We start from the raw sequence: 13,980 nt of genomic DNA on the forward strand, positions 1-13,980 counted from the left end.
CTGCGGGCTCCGGGTCTACCATGCACGGGTAAGCCTAGGCTCTGACACGGCGCGGTGGAGATACCGATACATTGTTGTGGATTAAGAACAATGCAGTTATTCTCGGGCTACCGGGCTACAGCATGTCTCGGCTGCGGTACTCCATCTTTGGCTCCTCATCCTGACGTGCATTCGTGTACGGACCCCTCGAGGTCATTTGCCGTTGTGTACACTCTGCCTGGGACAATGGCTTATCGGGTATTGTGATGCGTGTGATATGTGTGAGTGTGCCACCGAGACTTTGGAACAACGAGCGCTCGTTGACTACGCCGACACGGCTCTCACGTTCCGAGCTCACCCGACACCGCCCCCGTGACGGAATGGGCCTGAACATTCAAAGTGGACAGGCCATGTGACCAAATCCGTCTCGAAGTGCTCGTTTAACTCTGATCGGTGTGTAAAGTTGTGTACCTGGTCGTGTTCCTTCGGGCTGTGCCTCGTCTTCGGTGTCGTCGTCGTTTGTGGGTATGAGAATGCCGATATTTGGATCCATATCAACCCTTGAGGTGTGAGGCTGGCATGTCGAGGATTCGGGTGCTTCTGTTCCATACCCCCAGCTACGAGATCGTGGCGCCTGAGATCTTGAGATCTTGAGGCTTGAGAGAGATTCTTGGATTGTGCACGTGGAGTTTGAGGAGGTAAGATTGCATGGCAAGTTAGGGATTAGCCTGGAATGATGGTTAGTGATCGCGTGGGATCGCACAGCCGCAGATCTTCACGTCTTGTACAGGCTGCCCTCTAACCCCTCCAACGACGACCCAAGCCGCCGCTACACAGGTAATGCTACATGGAATGCTATGATTATATCGGCCGGCTCTGCCGGGGGTCGTGTCGTGTCGTGTAGCCGTACCGGCAATTCTGCCGTCTGTGCTCGTGAGGGAGGGTATCCGTGATCAATGGATCCGTTCCAGAGGCAGCCCTTCTGGTGCGTTTCGGTTTAGGTTTGGGCTTGGGCTTGGGCTTGAGCTTGGGCTTGGGCTTGGGCTTGGGCTTGGGCTTGGGCTTGGGGCCAAGGCTACCTCTTGAGCCACGAGTCGCGCTCGCGCTCACGGGCGACGAACACGCTCTCAACGGGGGTCATGACGCGCTCGCGCTCGTAGCTGAGCTCACTGTCAATGTCGAGACTGAGGGCTGGGCGCCCCCGCCCGAGCTGTTCCCCCCACCGCCGCTGGGAACGGAGGCGCGCTGCCCTCGCTCCGCCGATTGGGACGACGCGGCTCTGGGCCGCTGCAAGGCGGGTCGCGTCGTCGTCCTTGACCCGTGCGCGGGAGGGGTTGGGTTCGGCCGCACGCGCCATTGGGGTTAGAAGGAGGGGGCGGAGTTCGGGGGTTGGCTCTGTCCAACGGAAGAAGGTTGCGAGCGTGTCGCGCTTGGCGGAACGAGACTTGGTCTTCTTGGGTGATGGCGAGGGAGTTTCGGGGGCGCGTGGTGAGTGCATCGCTGCGGTTGGGGAAGGGTACGACTTGGGCGACATTGGGGGTTCAAAGGGAGGAGTTGGGAGTGCGGTATAAGTGTAGGTATTGGTTTGGCGGAGGGCGTCAACGACGCTGATGGGTTGGGCGCGCATCTTGACCGGCGACTGTGGGGTCTGGGAGCGCAGAAAGTCGATCATGCTGAACTGGGCTGGAGGGGAGAGACAAACGACAGAGCCGATTGATCGTGGTCGCGCAAGAGGCGATGGTGGGAGAGGTGGAGTGTATGGCCTACGACGAAGGCTGGCGAGAGCGTGTTGAGAGTAGTGGGATGCAGTGGTGGACATGGTTGTGGTTTGGGGGGTTCGCGAGCGGGGGGAGTGCGGGCTCATATGCGAAGCCGCCTGTGATGCACAGAGCTCATAGAGGGTGACATCGATTGGCCCACTCTGGATCCATCCTCGCCAAGAATGATTCAACCAAGCGGTCAGAACCGGGGCGTTTACAGGTTTACACAGGGTGAGCAAGGGGCACCGATCCATGGTGCCCAGCTTTTCGTCTCAGTTTGAGGGATTTGTTAGAACAATGGCTTAGAATAGGGCCATGGCTCTTGGCTCTTGGGCCCATACCATATCCCATGCGTTCAACAGATCAGGCGAGCGTTGCAGGGCATTGTTCTTGTTACGCGTTGCTTTGTCCGGGGCTCTTGTTTCCAAGTAGTGAAAGCGATAGAGGTGACTGGAAGGTCCTGGTTGAGAATGAGTCGCATTTGAAGCGGAGGCGACCAACGTGCGGACACCTGCCTGAGAGGCGGATCTTCCGCTCGTACCTCTAGCTCTCTCCCGATGATCCCGATGAGACCATCTCTTGACATGCATGTCCACAGAGCGTTACTGAAGGGGCGTAATCAGTTACATCAGCGTGCTGGCTGAGAAAGCTAGAAACCTGGAAACCTGCTATCTACGTTGGTGGAGTAACTGGAAACTGGATACCTTGACTAGAGCTGGTGGTGTACGTCTATTAGCCGATTGCATTACCGGGATCTGATTGTTGAAATACAGTGCCTGTGCGGAATACTCGCTTGAATATCTCTTCATCTCTCGGCCGAGTTTGCGTGTCTCATTTCTCAACGTCATCAAGTCCTCTTCCTCTTCGACGAGTCTTGGCTCTGGCCAGACAATGTACGCACAGGACCCATTCACCATGTCTAACCGTAGATGCCTTCTATCCTTCGACCGGCCCTTCTGACTGCGGCGGTAGCCCTCCTCGCCCTTGCCTATCAACTCTCCCGAACCCCCGCTGACGAGGACACACTCACTCTGGGATTGGTACTAGGCAGCGAGCGGAGGAGCGGCAACACGATCGGCATCGGGACCTACCTAGCCGCCTTGATACCCACCCTCTCCCTACAAGGTGTCGTCCTGGACGTGGTGGACCTCACATCGCTTAACCTCCCCCGCACGTTCGTGCACGTGCCATCCAAGCCCCGCCCGCCCTCAGTGTGGTCATTCCTCCCGTCCGCAGACAGGAGTTGGGCAACTCGCGTGCGGCGATGGGACGCCGTTCTCTTCGTCGCCCCAGAATATAACGGTCATGTGCCGGGTCTCCTCAAGTCCGCCTTGGATCGGCTTTATCACGAATGGCGCGGCAGACCCGCGGGACTTGTCGTGCACGGCCACGATGGGGGGAAGAAAGTGCTCGAGAGCGGGAGGGCGTTGATGGCCGAGTTGGGAATGGAGATCGTCGGTGGTGTTGCCGTTTCGACTGGGAGTCGACCGGTTTCGGGAACGGAGGCTTGGTTAGCGGAAGAGGTCGGGCCCGACGTGGAGAAGATTGTGAGGGGTCTGGTGGCGGCCGCGGAGCGAATCAAGGCGGAACGCCGCTAACAATTGGGAGATGGCAGGTGGGTAGCCTGTCTAAGAAGACATTCTTTGAAGGTAGAGTGGTGATGGAGAACGTGTGAATGCTCGAGGAGCGTTCCAGTCGGCGTGGCGTCGACATTGACTAAGATGGAAATCGGCGCCACCGCCTTGAATGGGATCCAAGACAGGCTGACTATGAAAGGTGCCGCCAAATTGATGGCAACGCAAAAGTGGGGCACCTGGTATAGGATGTCTCACAAGATATGTCTAGAGAGGAGTTGGAGATGGAGAGCGTATGAACGGGCGACCATTACAATCAGTGGCGCTTCAAAACTAACCAGCAGACCAAGAATCGAGTCCGGACCAACGGACCCAATGCGAATGGGTACAACTAAAGAGCATATAAACTTGTTCCCGACTTTTTCTTCTTCTTATCTCATCATGGGCCACTGGTGGAGTACAGTATGTGTTGGTGCGAGCTGGCTGACCTTAGGAGCATACAAGCTCTCTCGTCCCCGCCGAGAATGTGGGTTCGGGGGCGAACAGCGACTGGGACGACGGCGCGACCGCGACCGTCCTTTCCTCGAACCATACTGGGGAGAGCTGGTATCGAGTCAGCGACAATGGCGAGATTGATGCGCGCGGAGAAATGGAGGACGGTGGCGGTGGCAAGCGCAGTGGGCGATGCGAGGCGAGCGGCCAGCCCAAGTCCGATCCCACCATTTGGCGCCGACGCCGGGGATTCTCACAAGCCGCGATGACGCCCATAATCGCGCCGACCTCTCCCATCCTGGGAGCATCCTTCTACCCTCCTTCAGAAGAGGATGGCTGTATGGAACACGAACCAAGTGCATCCATACCAGTCCACCGCTTCACTTTCGGTGGCGTGGATGCGGAACGTCCCCCCCGACCGCGGCAGACTTCGTTGCCGGCGAATGTGGCGATTGGCGGGGTGCCAATGGAACGTTCGCAAGCTATGCGGGGACGACCGCGCAATCCGTCTTTTGTTCGTAGAGTCGGAGAGGAGGTGGGTGGGCGCAAAGGACTAGACGAGTAAAGGAGTAGACTGCGACTGCATGTGTTCTACAAATAGTTGTAGTCATATCCATGTTGTACCATTATGTGCCACCAGATGAAATCAGGCGCGCGACTAACGGAGTTTGTCCAATCTCCGTTTCACCTCCCCTTGTCAAGGACATGGCCATTTCACCAACATTGCCGGCGACATCTCATCTTGCATTTCCGTCTTCTTGTCTGAAACTCACTCACCCTCGCTCACATTCACGCAATGGAAAAGTTCTCCAAGTGGAGGGTACGTCCTCCCGCTTCTAATCTGACCCCAGGACCCGTCGACGGGCATCCAGCCCTTCCTTCCCCTCGCCTCCCCCTCGTCGCCGCTCAAGATCGTCCTCTTCCCCCTCTCCCTCATCATCGGCCTAGCACGCTCGATCCTCCTCTTCGCCCTACTCCTAATTTACGTCCTCGCCGGCTCACTCCCCCTCATCTCCAGCATCGTCACGTACCTCTGTGCGCGCGGTGCGCTAGCCGTCTTGGGATGGTACTGGATCGACACGGAGACGACTTCTGCAAAGAAGAAGAAGGGTACGGCGTATACTCCCCCTCCCCCAGGGCGTGGAGACTTGATTATCGCAAACTGGACGGGATGGGTCGACGTCCTCGTCCTCGGGTATCTGCACAACCCCGTCTTTCTGCTGCCGGTCTTTACGTCTGCTCCTCAGCGCGAACAGGGGTTCGGGCGCGCAACGGGGACCGGAAGTGCCAACATCCTCGCTCCGTCTGGGCCGGCCCCTCCTTGTGCCGGGTACGTCGCCATCTCACCCCTCGCTCTTATGGCTCGCGCCGGCACTCTTCCCCCTCTTCTCACCGAGGTTGATGCGGATAAGGTGTATCCCACCCTCGCCGCCGCGAGGCGCTCTATCTCCTCAACAGTCGTCCTCTTTCCAGAGGGGACGACGAGTAATGGGCGCGCGGTGCTGCGTTTCGGCGAGGGTGTGCTCGCCGAGGATGTAAGCGAGGGCGGCGTCGTCTGGGTCAAATTCGTACGGCATGCCCCTCCAAGCGCTCTGCTGCCAGGCGCTACCTGCTCCCTTCCCCGCGCTGGGGCACATTTTTGCAGCGTGCTGTTCACGCCGCCAATCCCGCGCGCTGCGGCGGTCCGGACACTGCATCCCACCAACTCGCCTAGTGCGCCGACGTTCATGCCTTCCGAGGTCCTCGCCGCGCAGCCTGGTGGCCTTGGAGCCGTGAAGGCTGGCACGGAGTGGCGCGACGCGTGCGCGATCGTGCTTGCTGAGACGGGGCGGGTGCGGCGCGTGCCTGGTATGGGGTGGGTCGAGAAAGCGAGCTTCTTAGACTACTACGCGCGGTCGCGGCGATAGCGGTGGGTGGAGATCTCGTGCAATCATCGCCATGCCACATGCCATGTCCTATGTACAATCTGCATCACGGCCGGTCTATGCTGTTTCTCAATCTATCACAGTTTATCGTTGACACTTATGCGTGGATGCCACCCGCCAGCTCACGCTCGAGCGCCGAGTTTGGGTGCTCATCTCTGTCCTGGTTCATGTTGGCCGTCTCAGAGAAGGCTGGTCCGACGCCCGCGCCATCAGTCTGCGGTGCAGCGGGGGCAGCTGGAAGGGCGTGGTGCGGAGCCGGGGCCGGGGGCAGCGGCGCGATAGGCTGGCGCACGTCGGCCCGGAACCGTTTAACCTCGTTGACAATCAGGTTGCGCATCCCGTTTGTCGAGTCTTCCATCTCGAACGAGAAGTCGAACGGCACCTCGCATGTCGGCTCTTCGGAGCTGTCGTGCCACACGGCGAGACTGAGATCAGCAAAGCTCGTACAGACGAGTAGAGGGGTGTTTGCGGCTGTCGGCTGGCCCTGTACCTCCTCCGCAAGCCTACACTTGCACCTTATCCCACACACTTGCTCTTACTCACTAAGGATGCCCGAGCGCCTGAGCACAGTCCGGTCGGTTCGTGGGGTCGAACGAGAGCAGCTTTTCCAATAGGTCGATTGCAGCATCTGATGCGCGGGGGTACAGTTTCCGGAACCTGACACGGGCCATAATGGGCAACGAGCGTATGTATCTGGTGTCAACTGTTGGACGTGAGTGCTCAGCTCACTTCTGGGCACTGGCCGAGGCGACACGGTTGAGAGTCTCCTCGGTCGGAGTGCCGAGGCAGTTGAGGATGAGGCTGAGCTGGTTAATGTAGTCGGTGCCCTTGAAGATGGGCTCACCGCCGAGCAGCTCGGCGAGGATACAGCCTACGGACCACATGTCGACTGGCCGTCAGTTGCGTCAAGGGTTGGGTCGGCGGCTTACTGCTCTGGTTGTATTTGGCAAAGCTTAGCATGATCTCAGGCGCGCGGTACCAGCGAGTCGCAACGTCTGGCGTCAGAGTTGTCGCAACAGGCGGCAACTCACACTCAGTCATGTAGGCCGGCGCCTCTTGCTCGTCGTCGCCGGAGGCGCCTGGCTGGAAGCCACGGGCGAGGCCAAAGTCGCAGATCTTGAGCTCGCAGTCGGCGTTGACGAGGAGGTTTCCAGGCTTGAGGTCGCGATGGAGTACGTTGGCTGAGTGAATGTACTAGTTGTCAACAAAGAAGGGGCCTTATCCCCTGAACCTGAACATACCTTTAACCCGCACAGCGTCTGGTAAATAAAGCTCTGGAAGTGGGCGTCGGAGAGCGACTGCTTAGAACGGATCTAGGGTCAACTCAGCTCAGGCAGAACAGGACTCACAATCGCGTGCAGGTCCGCCTCCATTAGCTCCTCGTACAGGTAGACCTCGTTGAACATGCCGGATCCCGGCGGGTCGAACACAATGTCCATGTCATAGAGGCTGGCGTCAGCTCATACAGAGACTGAGAGAGCTCACCAAGTGATGTTCTTGTGGCCCCGGAAGTGGTGCAGCAGAAGGAGCTCGCGGAGGCACCGCTTGGTGAGGATCTGACTGTCAGTGTAGTGTCGCTGACAGCTCTAAATACCTTCTTGGTGAAGACGTTTGTGACCTTTTTGACGGCACACGTCTCGTTGGAGTGCGCGTGGCGTGCCGACGCGACACAACTGGTGGTGAGCGGTGATGAACGGTGGTCCGGGAGCGGGTGCGTGTCGGTATAAAGCTGAGCATCACTCACCCATACGCGCCTTGCCCGAGCTCCTTGACAAACTGCCAAGGCTGCTGAAAGACGCTGCGGTCAGTAACGAGGTCAAGAGGAGGGCGCACTATACGTTGTTGGCTGTCTGGAAGATCTGTCGGGGTGTTGAATCCATGATGTAAGAGTGATTGATGTGAGAAGAAGAGAGACAAAGATCAAGTGAGAGTGGTGGCCAAGGCCGGTATTTGAGGTGGAACAGGGGAACCGAGCAACATAGGGAATGAGGGACCCCAATGACCCTCAATCTTCATATTCTGACGCCTCTTACGTTCTTGTCTAGTCACGAGCTTGACCACATGCTGGGTGCCACAAACTACTATTTGACTGCATGACTGATCTAGAAAAATAAATAGGGACATGAAAATAGTCTGGAGCATCCAAGTTGTTTGGAATGACAGATGGTAATGCAAACTACTAAGCTACTAACTAGAGTAACTAGAGGGCCATATAGAGGGACGGAAACGAGAGAATGACAAAGTTGAGCAGTGGAGTAAATAGCACCGCTTAGAACACCGCAAATCGCACACCGCACAGCTTAACCCCTTTACACCTTTACAACCCTAACCCTTCCCTCCCCTGGCCCTGGCCCGACAAGTCTGAAACAAAACATACAAGACCACCCACAGTCGCTATCAGCTTTCCCACGGTGTATCATCATAGTGTTTTGCCACCGAGTTACTTGTGCCTGGTCAGACTCGATAATGGTGGTCATGACCTCCACTTTGAATTTACTCCCGCTACACCTTGGCTGCTTGCTCAGAATTCTCCCAAAGAACTACCAACACTCTAAAGTCCCACTCTAATCACCCTCCAACAACAACAACGGCATGGCTCCACCACCTGCAGCATCCGGCCCATCACGGACAGTGAAGCGGCCAGCTCCGGGCGCTGCTGGCCGTCCCGCTGCCAAACCCCGGCCCTCCATCACCCCAGCCCCTGCCAGTGGTTCAAAGGCCGCCTCCACCGCGCCTGGCACTGGCACTGGCGCTGGCGTGCGGAAAGGCAAGATGCCTGTTCGGGGACCAAAGGCTCAGGCCCAGTCTAACCTTCAAGAAGGAGAGGAGGAGTGGGCCGAGCTCATGCGCAAGACCCATGGTCCAAAGGGTGCGGACTGGTACGCCAAGGGTATGAAGACTGTCGAGGTGAGTCTCTCAGTCGGTAGCGGGGGAAGGAGAAGAGTTGGACCAAGGAAGGGCAGATTGGCTAACACGCAGGACAAGTGGGAGCTGCTCCCGGCCTTCCTCAAGGTCAAGGGTCTCGTTAAGCAGCACCTCGACTCGTTCAACTACTTTGTTCACACCGACATCAAGGCTATCCTACACGCCAACTCGCTGGTGCAGTCAGATGCCAACCCTCGCTACTACATCAAATACACCGACATCCGTATCGGTCGCCCACTACGCAAGGAGGTCGGCGCGGTCAACCAGCGACTAACCCCTATGGAATGCCGTCTTACCGACAATACGTATTCGGGCGGTATCTACGTCGACATTGAGTACACGCACGAGGACAAGATCCGCAAGCAGCAGGGCATTCACATTGGCCAGCTGCCGATCATGCTGCGCTCCGACTTGTGTCACCTCGCAAGCAAGGGGGAAGCTGAGCTTGCGCGCATGGGCGAGTGCCCGCTCGACCCAGGTGGCTACTTTGTGGTCAAGGGCACGGAGAAAGTCATTCTGGTGCAAGAGCAACTGAGCAAAAACCGTATCATCGTCATGGCGGACCCGAAGAAGGACGTTGTCACGGCTGAAGTAACCTCGTCGACCCACGACCGTGTCGTCAAAACATATGTCACGACGGCCAAGAAGTGTATCTACTTGCGACACAACTCGTTCCGCGACCCTATCCCGATTGTCATCGCCCTCAAGGCCATGGGCCTGACGAGCGACAAGGAGATTCTCCAGATGACATGTGGCTCGGACGAGCGGTACCAGGAGGCGTTCGGTGTATCTCTGGAGGAGGCGACTAGGTGAGCTCCGCGACCTAATTGAGCTGACACCAGGCTGAAGATCTTGACGAAGCGCCAGGCGCTGGAGTGGATTGGTCAGCGCGTGTCGCCAAACCAGGACAAGGACGACCGCACGGCTGGACAAAAGCTCACCCTCGCGGACGTTGCGCAGCAGGCGCTTGCTACAATGGTCCTTGGTCACGTTCCGGTTAGCAACATGAACTTTAGGCCAAAGTCGATCTACCTGAGCACCATGACGCGCCGTGTCCTCATGGCCATGGTCGACCCTCACATGGTCGACGACCGTGACTACGTTGGTAACAAGCGTCTCGAGTTGGCCGGCCAGCTGCTCTCGCTCCTGTTTGAGGACTCCTTCAAGACGTTCAACTCGGACCTGAAGAAGCGCATGGACAAGATCTTGGAGAAGAAATCGCGCGCAGGGCCGTTCGACGCGTCGTCGCTTGTGCGCGTGGGCGGCAGCGACATTATCACGTCGGCTTTCGTGCGTTCCATCTCTACTGGTAACTGGTCGTTGAAGCGTTTCCATGTCGAGCGCGCAGGTGTCACCCATGTCCTGTCGCGGTTGTCGTTCATCGCCGCACTCGGCATGATGACGCGTATCACGTCGCAGTTCGAGAAGACCCGCAAGGTCTCCGGCCCACGTGCATTGCAGCCCTCACAGTGGGGCATGTTATGTACGTCCGACACACCCGAAGGAGAAGCCTGTGGTCTGGTCAAGAACCTCGCGCTCATGACCCACATCACCACCGATACGCCGGAGGACCCGCTCATCAAGCTCGCGTTCATGCTCGGCGTCGAGGATATCAATCTTATGACCGGCAACGAGCTGTACACACCAGGCGTACACCTCGTCCAGGTCAACGGTACCCTTATCGGTGTCACCTCGTTGCCGAAGCGCTTCGTCCAGACCTTCCGCAGACTGCGCCGAGCCGGCCGCACATCCGAGTTCGTGTCGATTTTCATCAACACCCACCAGCGCGTCATCTACATCGCGTCTGACGGTGGCCGTATCTGTCGTCCCCTCATCATTGTGGAGAACGCCCATCCAAAGGTCACGCAGGAGCACATGCAACTCCTCAAGGAGGGCAAGGTTACATTCGACCACTTCCTGCGCTCCGGTCTCGTCGAGTACCTGGACGTCAACGAGGAGAACGACTCGTACATGGCCTGTTACGAGCACGAGATCACCGAAGACACAACCCACCTCGAGATCGAGCCATTCACCATCCTCGGCGCTGTCGCCGGCCTTATTCCCTACCCCCACCACAACCAGTCGCCGCGTAACACTTATCAGTGCGCCATGGGCAAGCAGGCGATCGGAGCGATCGCATACAACCAGCTCAACCGCATCGACACTCTCCTCTACCTCATGACATACCCGCAGCAGCCGATGGTCAAGACCAAGACGATTGAGCTCGTCGGTTACGACAAGCTTCCCGCCGGCCAGAACGCGACTGTCGCTGTCATGTCGTACTCTGGCTACGATATTGAGGACGCGCTCATTGTCAACCGTGCGTCTGCGGACCGCGGCTTCGGGCGTTGCCACGTCCTAAAGAAGCAGACTATCCCCCTCAGGTCGTTCCCGAACGGTACTTCGGAGCGCCTGGCACTGCCACCGGCTGAGATGCGCCCAGACAGCCACGGCTGGTTAGACAACGATGGCCTCGTCGCGCCCGGCGCGGTCGTGGCACAGGGTGACATCCTCGCGGCGCGTGAGACACCGCTTGACACCCGTGGTGCCGGTGGACCAGGGGCCACGTTCAAGCCGTCGCCTGTCGTGTACAAGCTGCCCGAATCCGCGCTTATCGACAAGGTCATGGTGACGGACACAGAGGACGGCAACCAGCTCATCAAGATTCTCACGCGCCAGACGCGTCGGCCAGAACTCGGTGACAAGTTCTCGTCGCGCCACGGACAGAAGGGTGTGTGCGGCCTCATCGTGCCGCAACAGGACATGCCGTTCAACGACCTCGGCATCTCACCGGACATTATCATGAACCCTCACGGTTTCCCGTCGCGTATGACGGTCGGCAAGATGATCGAGCTGCTGAGCGGCAAGGCAGGCGTGCTCTCAGGCAAGCTGCAGTACGGTACGGCGTTCGGTGGTTCCAAGGTTGTCGACATGAGCGAGATCCTCGTCGACAAGGGCTTCAGCTACGCGGGCAAGGACATGTTGCAGTCTGGCATCACGGGCGAGCCGCTCGAATGTTACGTCTACTTCGGCCCGATCTACTACCAGAAGCTCAAGCACATGGTCATGGACAAGATGCACGCGCGTCCGACGGGTCCGCGCGCCAACCTGACCCGCCAGCCGACCGAAGGTCGTTCCAAGGACGGTGGTCTGCGTTTGGGAGAGATGGAGCGTGACTGCCTGATCGGCTACGGAGCGACGCAGCTCCTTCTCGAGCGCCTCATGATCTCGTCGGACGCATTCGACGCGCAGGTCTGCGAGGCGTGCGGCATGCTCGCCTACTCGGGCTGGTGTAAGGGATGTGCGAGTTCCAAGGCAGTGGTGAAGATCACCATGCCGTACGCGGCCAAGCTCCTCATCCAGGAGCTGCTGGGCATGAACATCCTCCCGAAGCTCATGATGGAGGACACGGTGTAGAGTATCATTATCATAGGAGCATACGAGTGTACATTGCATGCATAGTTGGCACGATTTACTATCCGCTCCGACCTGGTCGGCATTCCGTGCTCACCGGACATCAACCTCGGCAACCTCCACCTCCGCCAACTGCCCACCTCTCATCCAGTATGCGTCTCACCATAAGTAGTTTGGGCTACCTCACGCGCGTCTCTCACTCACTTGACTACTACAGACAGCCATGAGCAAGGAGTATACCGTCTTCGGCCTGGCTGCGCGCTCGTGCGGGCCCAATGTCTCGTCATTTGTGCACATTACGATGAGCGACATGGCGTGAGTGTCTGGCGGGATGGGGTAGGCAGATGAGGCGGAGGGACAGAGGGGGATGAGGAGGACAGGCTGCAGAAGAGGAAGGAGGGGGGGAGGTGGCAGCTATCAGTCCAAGCACACATCCCATCCCGTCTTCTCGGGGCGTGCAACCTGTGGCTGTGCGGCTCCATTAAACGTTATGGAAGACTCGCATACTCCTCTCTTGACCACAAGCGTCCTCGGCCCGATCTCCACCCGCATACCCTCTACTCTCGTACGCTGACACCAGCATCCTCGGGCTCCACTACAACGTCGTACCCCTAACCTTTCCCATCATCCGCGGTCGCCTCGCCCAAGAGACGGGCAACGATCAAGTAACAGTCCCCACGCTGATCACCGAGGACGGTTTTGTGACCGACTCATGGGCCATTGCGCAGTGGGTGAGCTCTCCAAGCCAGTCCTATGCTTTGTCTAACCCAAGCTGGAGAAACACCACGGCACCCCATCCCGCACCCTCTTCCCAAACGGCATCGACCGCTCCACTGATGAATGGATGCAGACCCGTCTCGCACCCGCCATGCGGCCTCTCTTCCGCCCCGGTTTCTGGGCCATGCAAGACGGCGCCAGTCGTAACTACTTCCTCAGCACAAAGTATATGGGCGACAACGTTGCTCTCGAGAAAGACATTAGCAATATCCTCGATCCCGTGACGGCGTCCAAGATCTCCGCCTCAGTGCGTAAAGTGTTGAGCGAGTTCGAGAACAAGTTGGGCGAGAAGGAGGGCGTGTTCGTCAATGGAGACAAGCCGAGCCATGCCGATAGCGCTGTTTTCGGGTGGTACCTCTCTGGACAGGTTAGTCCGGGGCCAAACTACGATGCTTGGGTTAATAGTGGGAATCCCCGGGTGAGGAAGTGGGTCGCAGCGATGGAGGAGGTTACGCGGATCGTGCCGGGGTACCAGTAGATGGGGATGCAATATGTACGCAGACTCTGACGCTACCTCTTGTGGCCGAGCGGCGCTCAATGTCTGATTTTCGAGCCATGTCAGAAACCATCAGAGCGGCCACGACGTGTTGGCTGGCCACCGAGTAGGTAGAGTCTGACGCTGTCGGGATGGGGAGTGGGTGATCCAGCGCCTGTCTGGCCAAAACCGAGCCCTTGGTTGCGAGCAAGGAGCTCTGTATCGCTCATGCACAGCCAGACTAGACTGTATTTGTGTTGTTGACTCGAGTGCTCACATCAACTTGACCCTACATCCAAGGGTGGAGGGTACATCCCTCGCTGTCGGCTATCTCGCCCATCCTCGCCACCCGCCACTTCGCCTGCTCGTCTGACCTCGCCTGTCCCTGCCCCGACGGCCTTGTTTCTTCCGGAGAAATCAAAGAGCAGGCCCGTGCGATTGCTGAATATGCGAGAGGAGCCGGGTATGTAGATGTAGGGAGACGGCCGGGTATGTCAAGGCCGCGCAGGTGGCGTCCGAGAAGGACCTCCTGGATTCATTTTTTATCGTTGATTAGATAGATGACGGGTATGGTGTGCCGGTAGCTATGGACAGACTTGTGTATGATGTGGTTCCGTGTCTCCACTCGGTACCCATTTTGCAGATTCAATCGGGCTTGC

The 13,980-nt window shown here is 58.1% G+C and overlaps 5 protein-coding genes across 5 annotated transcripts; 3 read left to right on the top strand and 2 right to left on the bottom strand.

Moving 5' to 3' along the window:
- Nucleotides 1-1,054: 1,054 nt before the first annotated feature.
- On the bottom strand, nt 1,055-1,798 carry CcaverHIS019_0510860 (uncharacterized protein; the record flags this gene model as incomplete). The annotated part of the gene is made up of 1 exon (XM_060602317.1): nt 1,055-1,798. One exon carries the CDS (start codon nt 1,796-1,798, stop codon nt 1,055-1,057), a length of 744 nt encoding a protein of 247 aa, XP_060458723.1.
- Nucleotides 1,799-4,601: 2,803 nt separating this feature from the next.
- Nucleotides 4,602-5,712, top strand: CcaverHIS019_0510870 (uncharacterized protein; the record flags this gene model as incomplete). Its single annotated transcript, XM_060602318.1, has 2 exons — nt 4,602-4,625; nt 4,657-5,712. 2 exons carry the CDS (start codon nt 4,602-4,604, stop codon nt 5,710-5,712), a joined length of 1,080 nt encoding a protein of 359 aa, XP_060458724.1.
- Nucleotides 5,713-5,827: 115 nt separating this feature from the next.
- On the bottom strand, nt 5,828-7,610 carry tmk2 (uncharacterized protein; the record flags this gene model as incomplete). Its single annotated transcript, XM_060602319.1, has 11 exons — nt 5,828-6,155; nt 6,274-6,423; nt 6,460-6,619; nt 6,660-6,725; nt 6,762-6,924; nt 6,972-7,043; nt 7,080-7,179; nt 7,216-7,286; nt 7,325-7,403; nt 7,475-7,528; nt 7,564-7,610. The coding sequence occupies 11 exons, from the start codon at nt 7,608-7,610 to the stop codon at nt 5,828-5,830; spliced, it is 1,290 nt and encodes a 429-aa protein (XP_060458725.1).
- Nucleotides 7,611-8,322: 712 nt separating this feature from the next.
- rpc2 (uncharacterized protein) lies at nt 8,323-12,072 on the top strand (the record flags this gene model as incomplete). The annotated part of the gene is made up of 3 exons (XM_060602320.1): nt 8,323-8,637; nt 8,710-9,464; nt 9,498-12,072. 3 exons carry the CDS (start codon nt 8,323-8,325, stop codon nt 12,070-12,072), a joined length of 3,645 nt encoding a protein of 1,214 aa, XP_060458726.1.
- Nucleotides 12,073-12,292: 220 nt separating this feature from the next.
- Nucleotides 12,293-13,324, top strand: CcaverHIS019_0510900 (uncharacterized protein; the record flags this gene model as incomplete). The annotated part of the gene is made up of 3 exons (XM_060602321.1): nt 12,293-12,384; nt 12,650-12,800; nt 12,842-13,324. 3 exons carry the CDS (start codon nt 12,293-12,295, stop codon nt 13,322-13,324), a joined length of 726 nt encoding a protein of 241 aa, XP_060458727.1.
- Between the last annotated feature and the right edge of the window lie 656 nt (nt 13,325-13,980).

This window comes from Cutaneotrichosporon cavernicola (genome assembly GCF_030864355.1).
Source record: "Cutaneotrichosporon cavernicola HIS019 DNA, chromosome: 5".
NCBI lineage: Eukaryota > Fungi > Basidiomycota > Tremellomycetes > Trichosporonales > Trichosporonaceae > Cutaneotrichosporon > Cutaneotrichosporon cavernicola.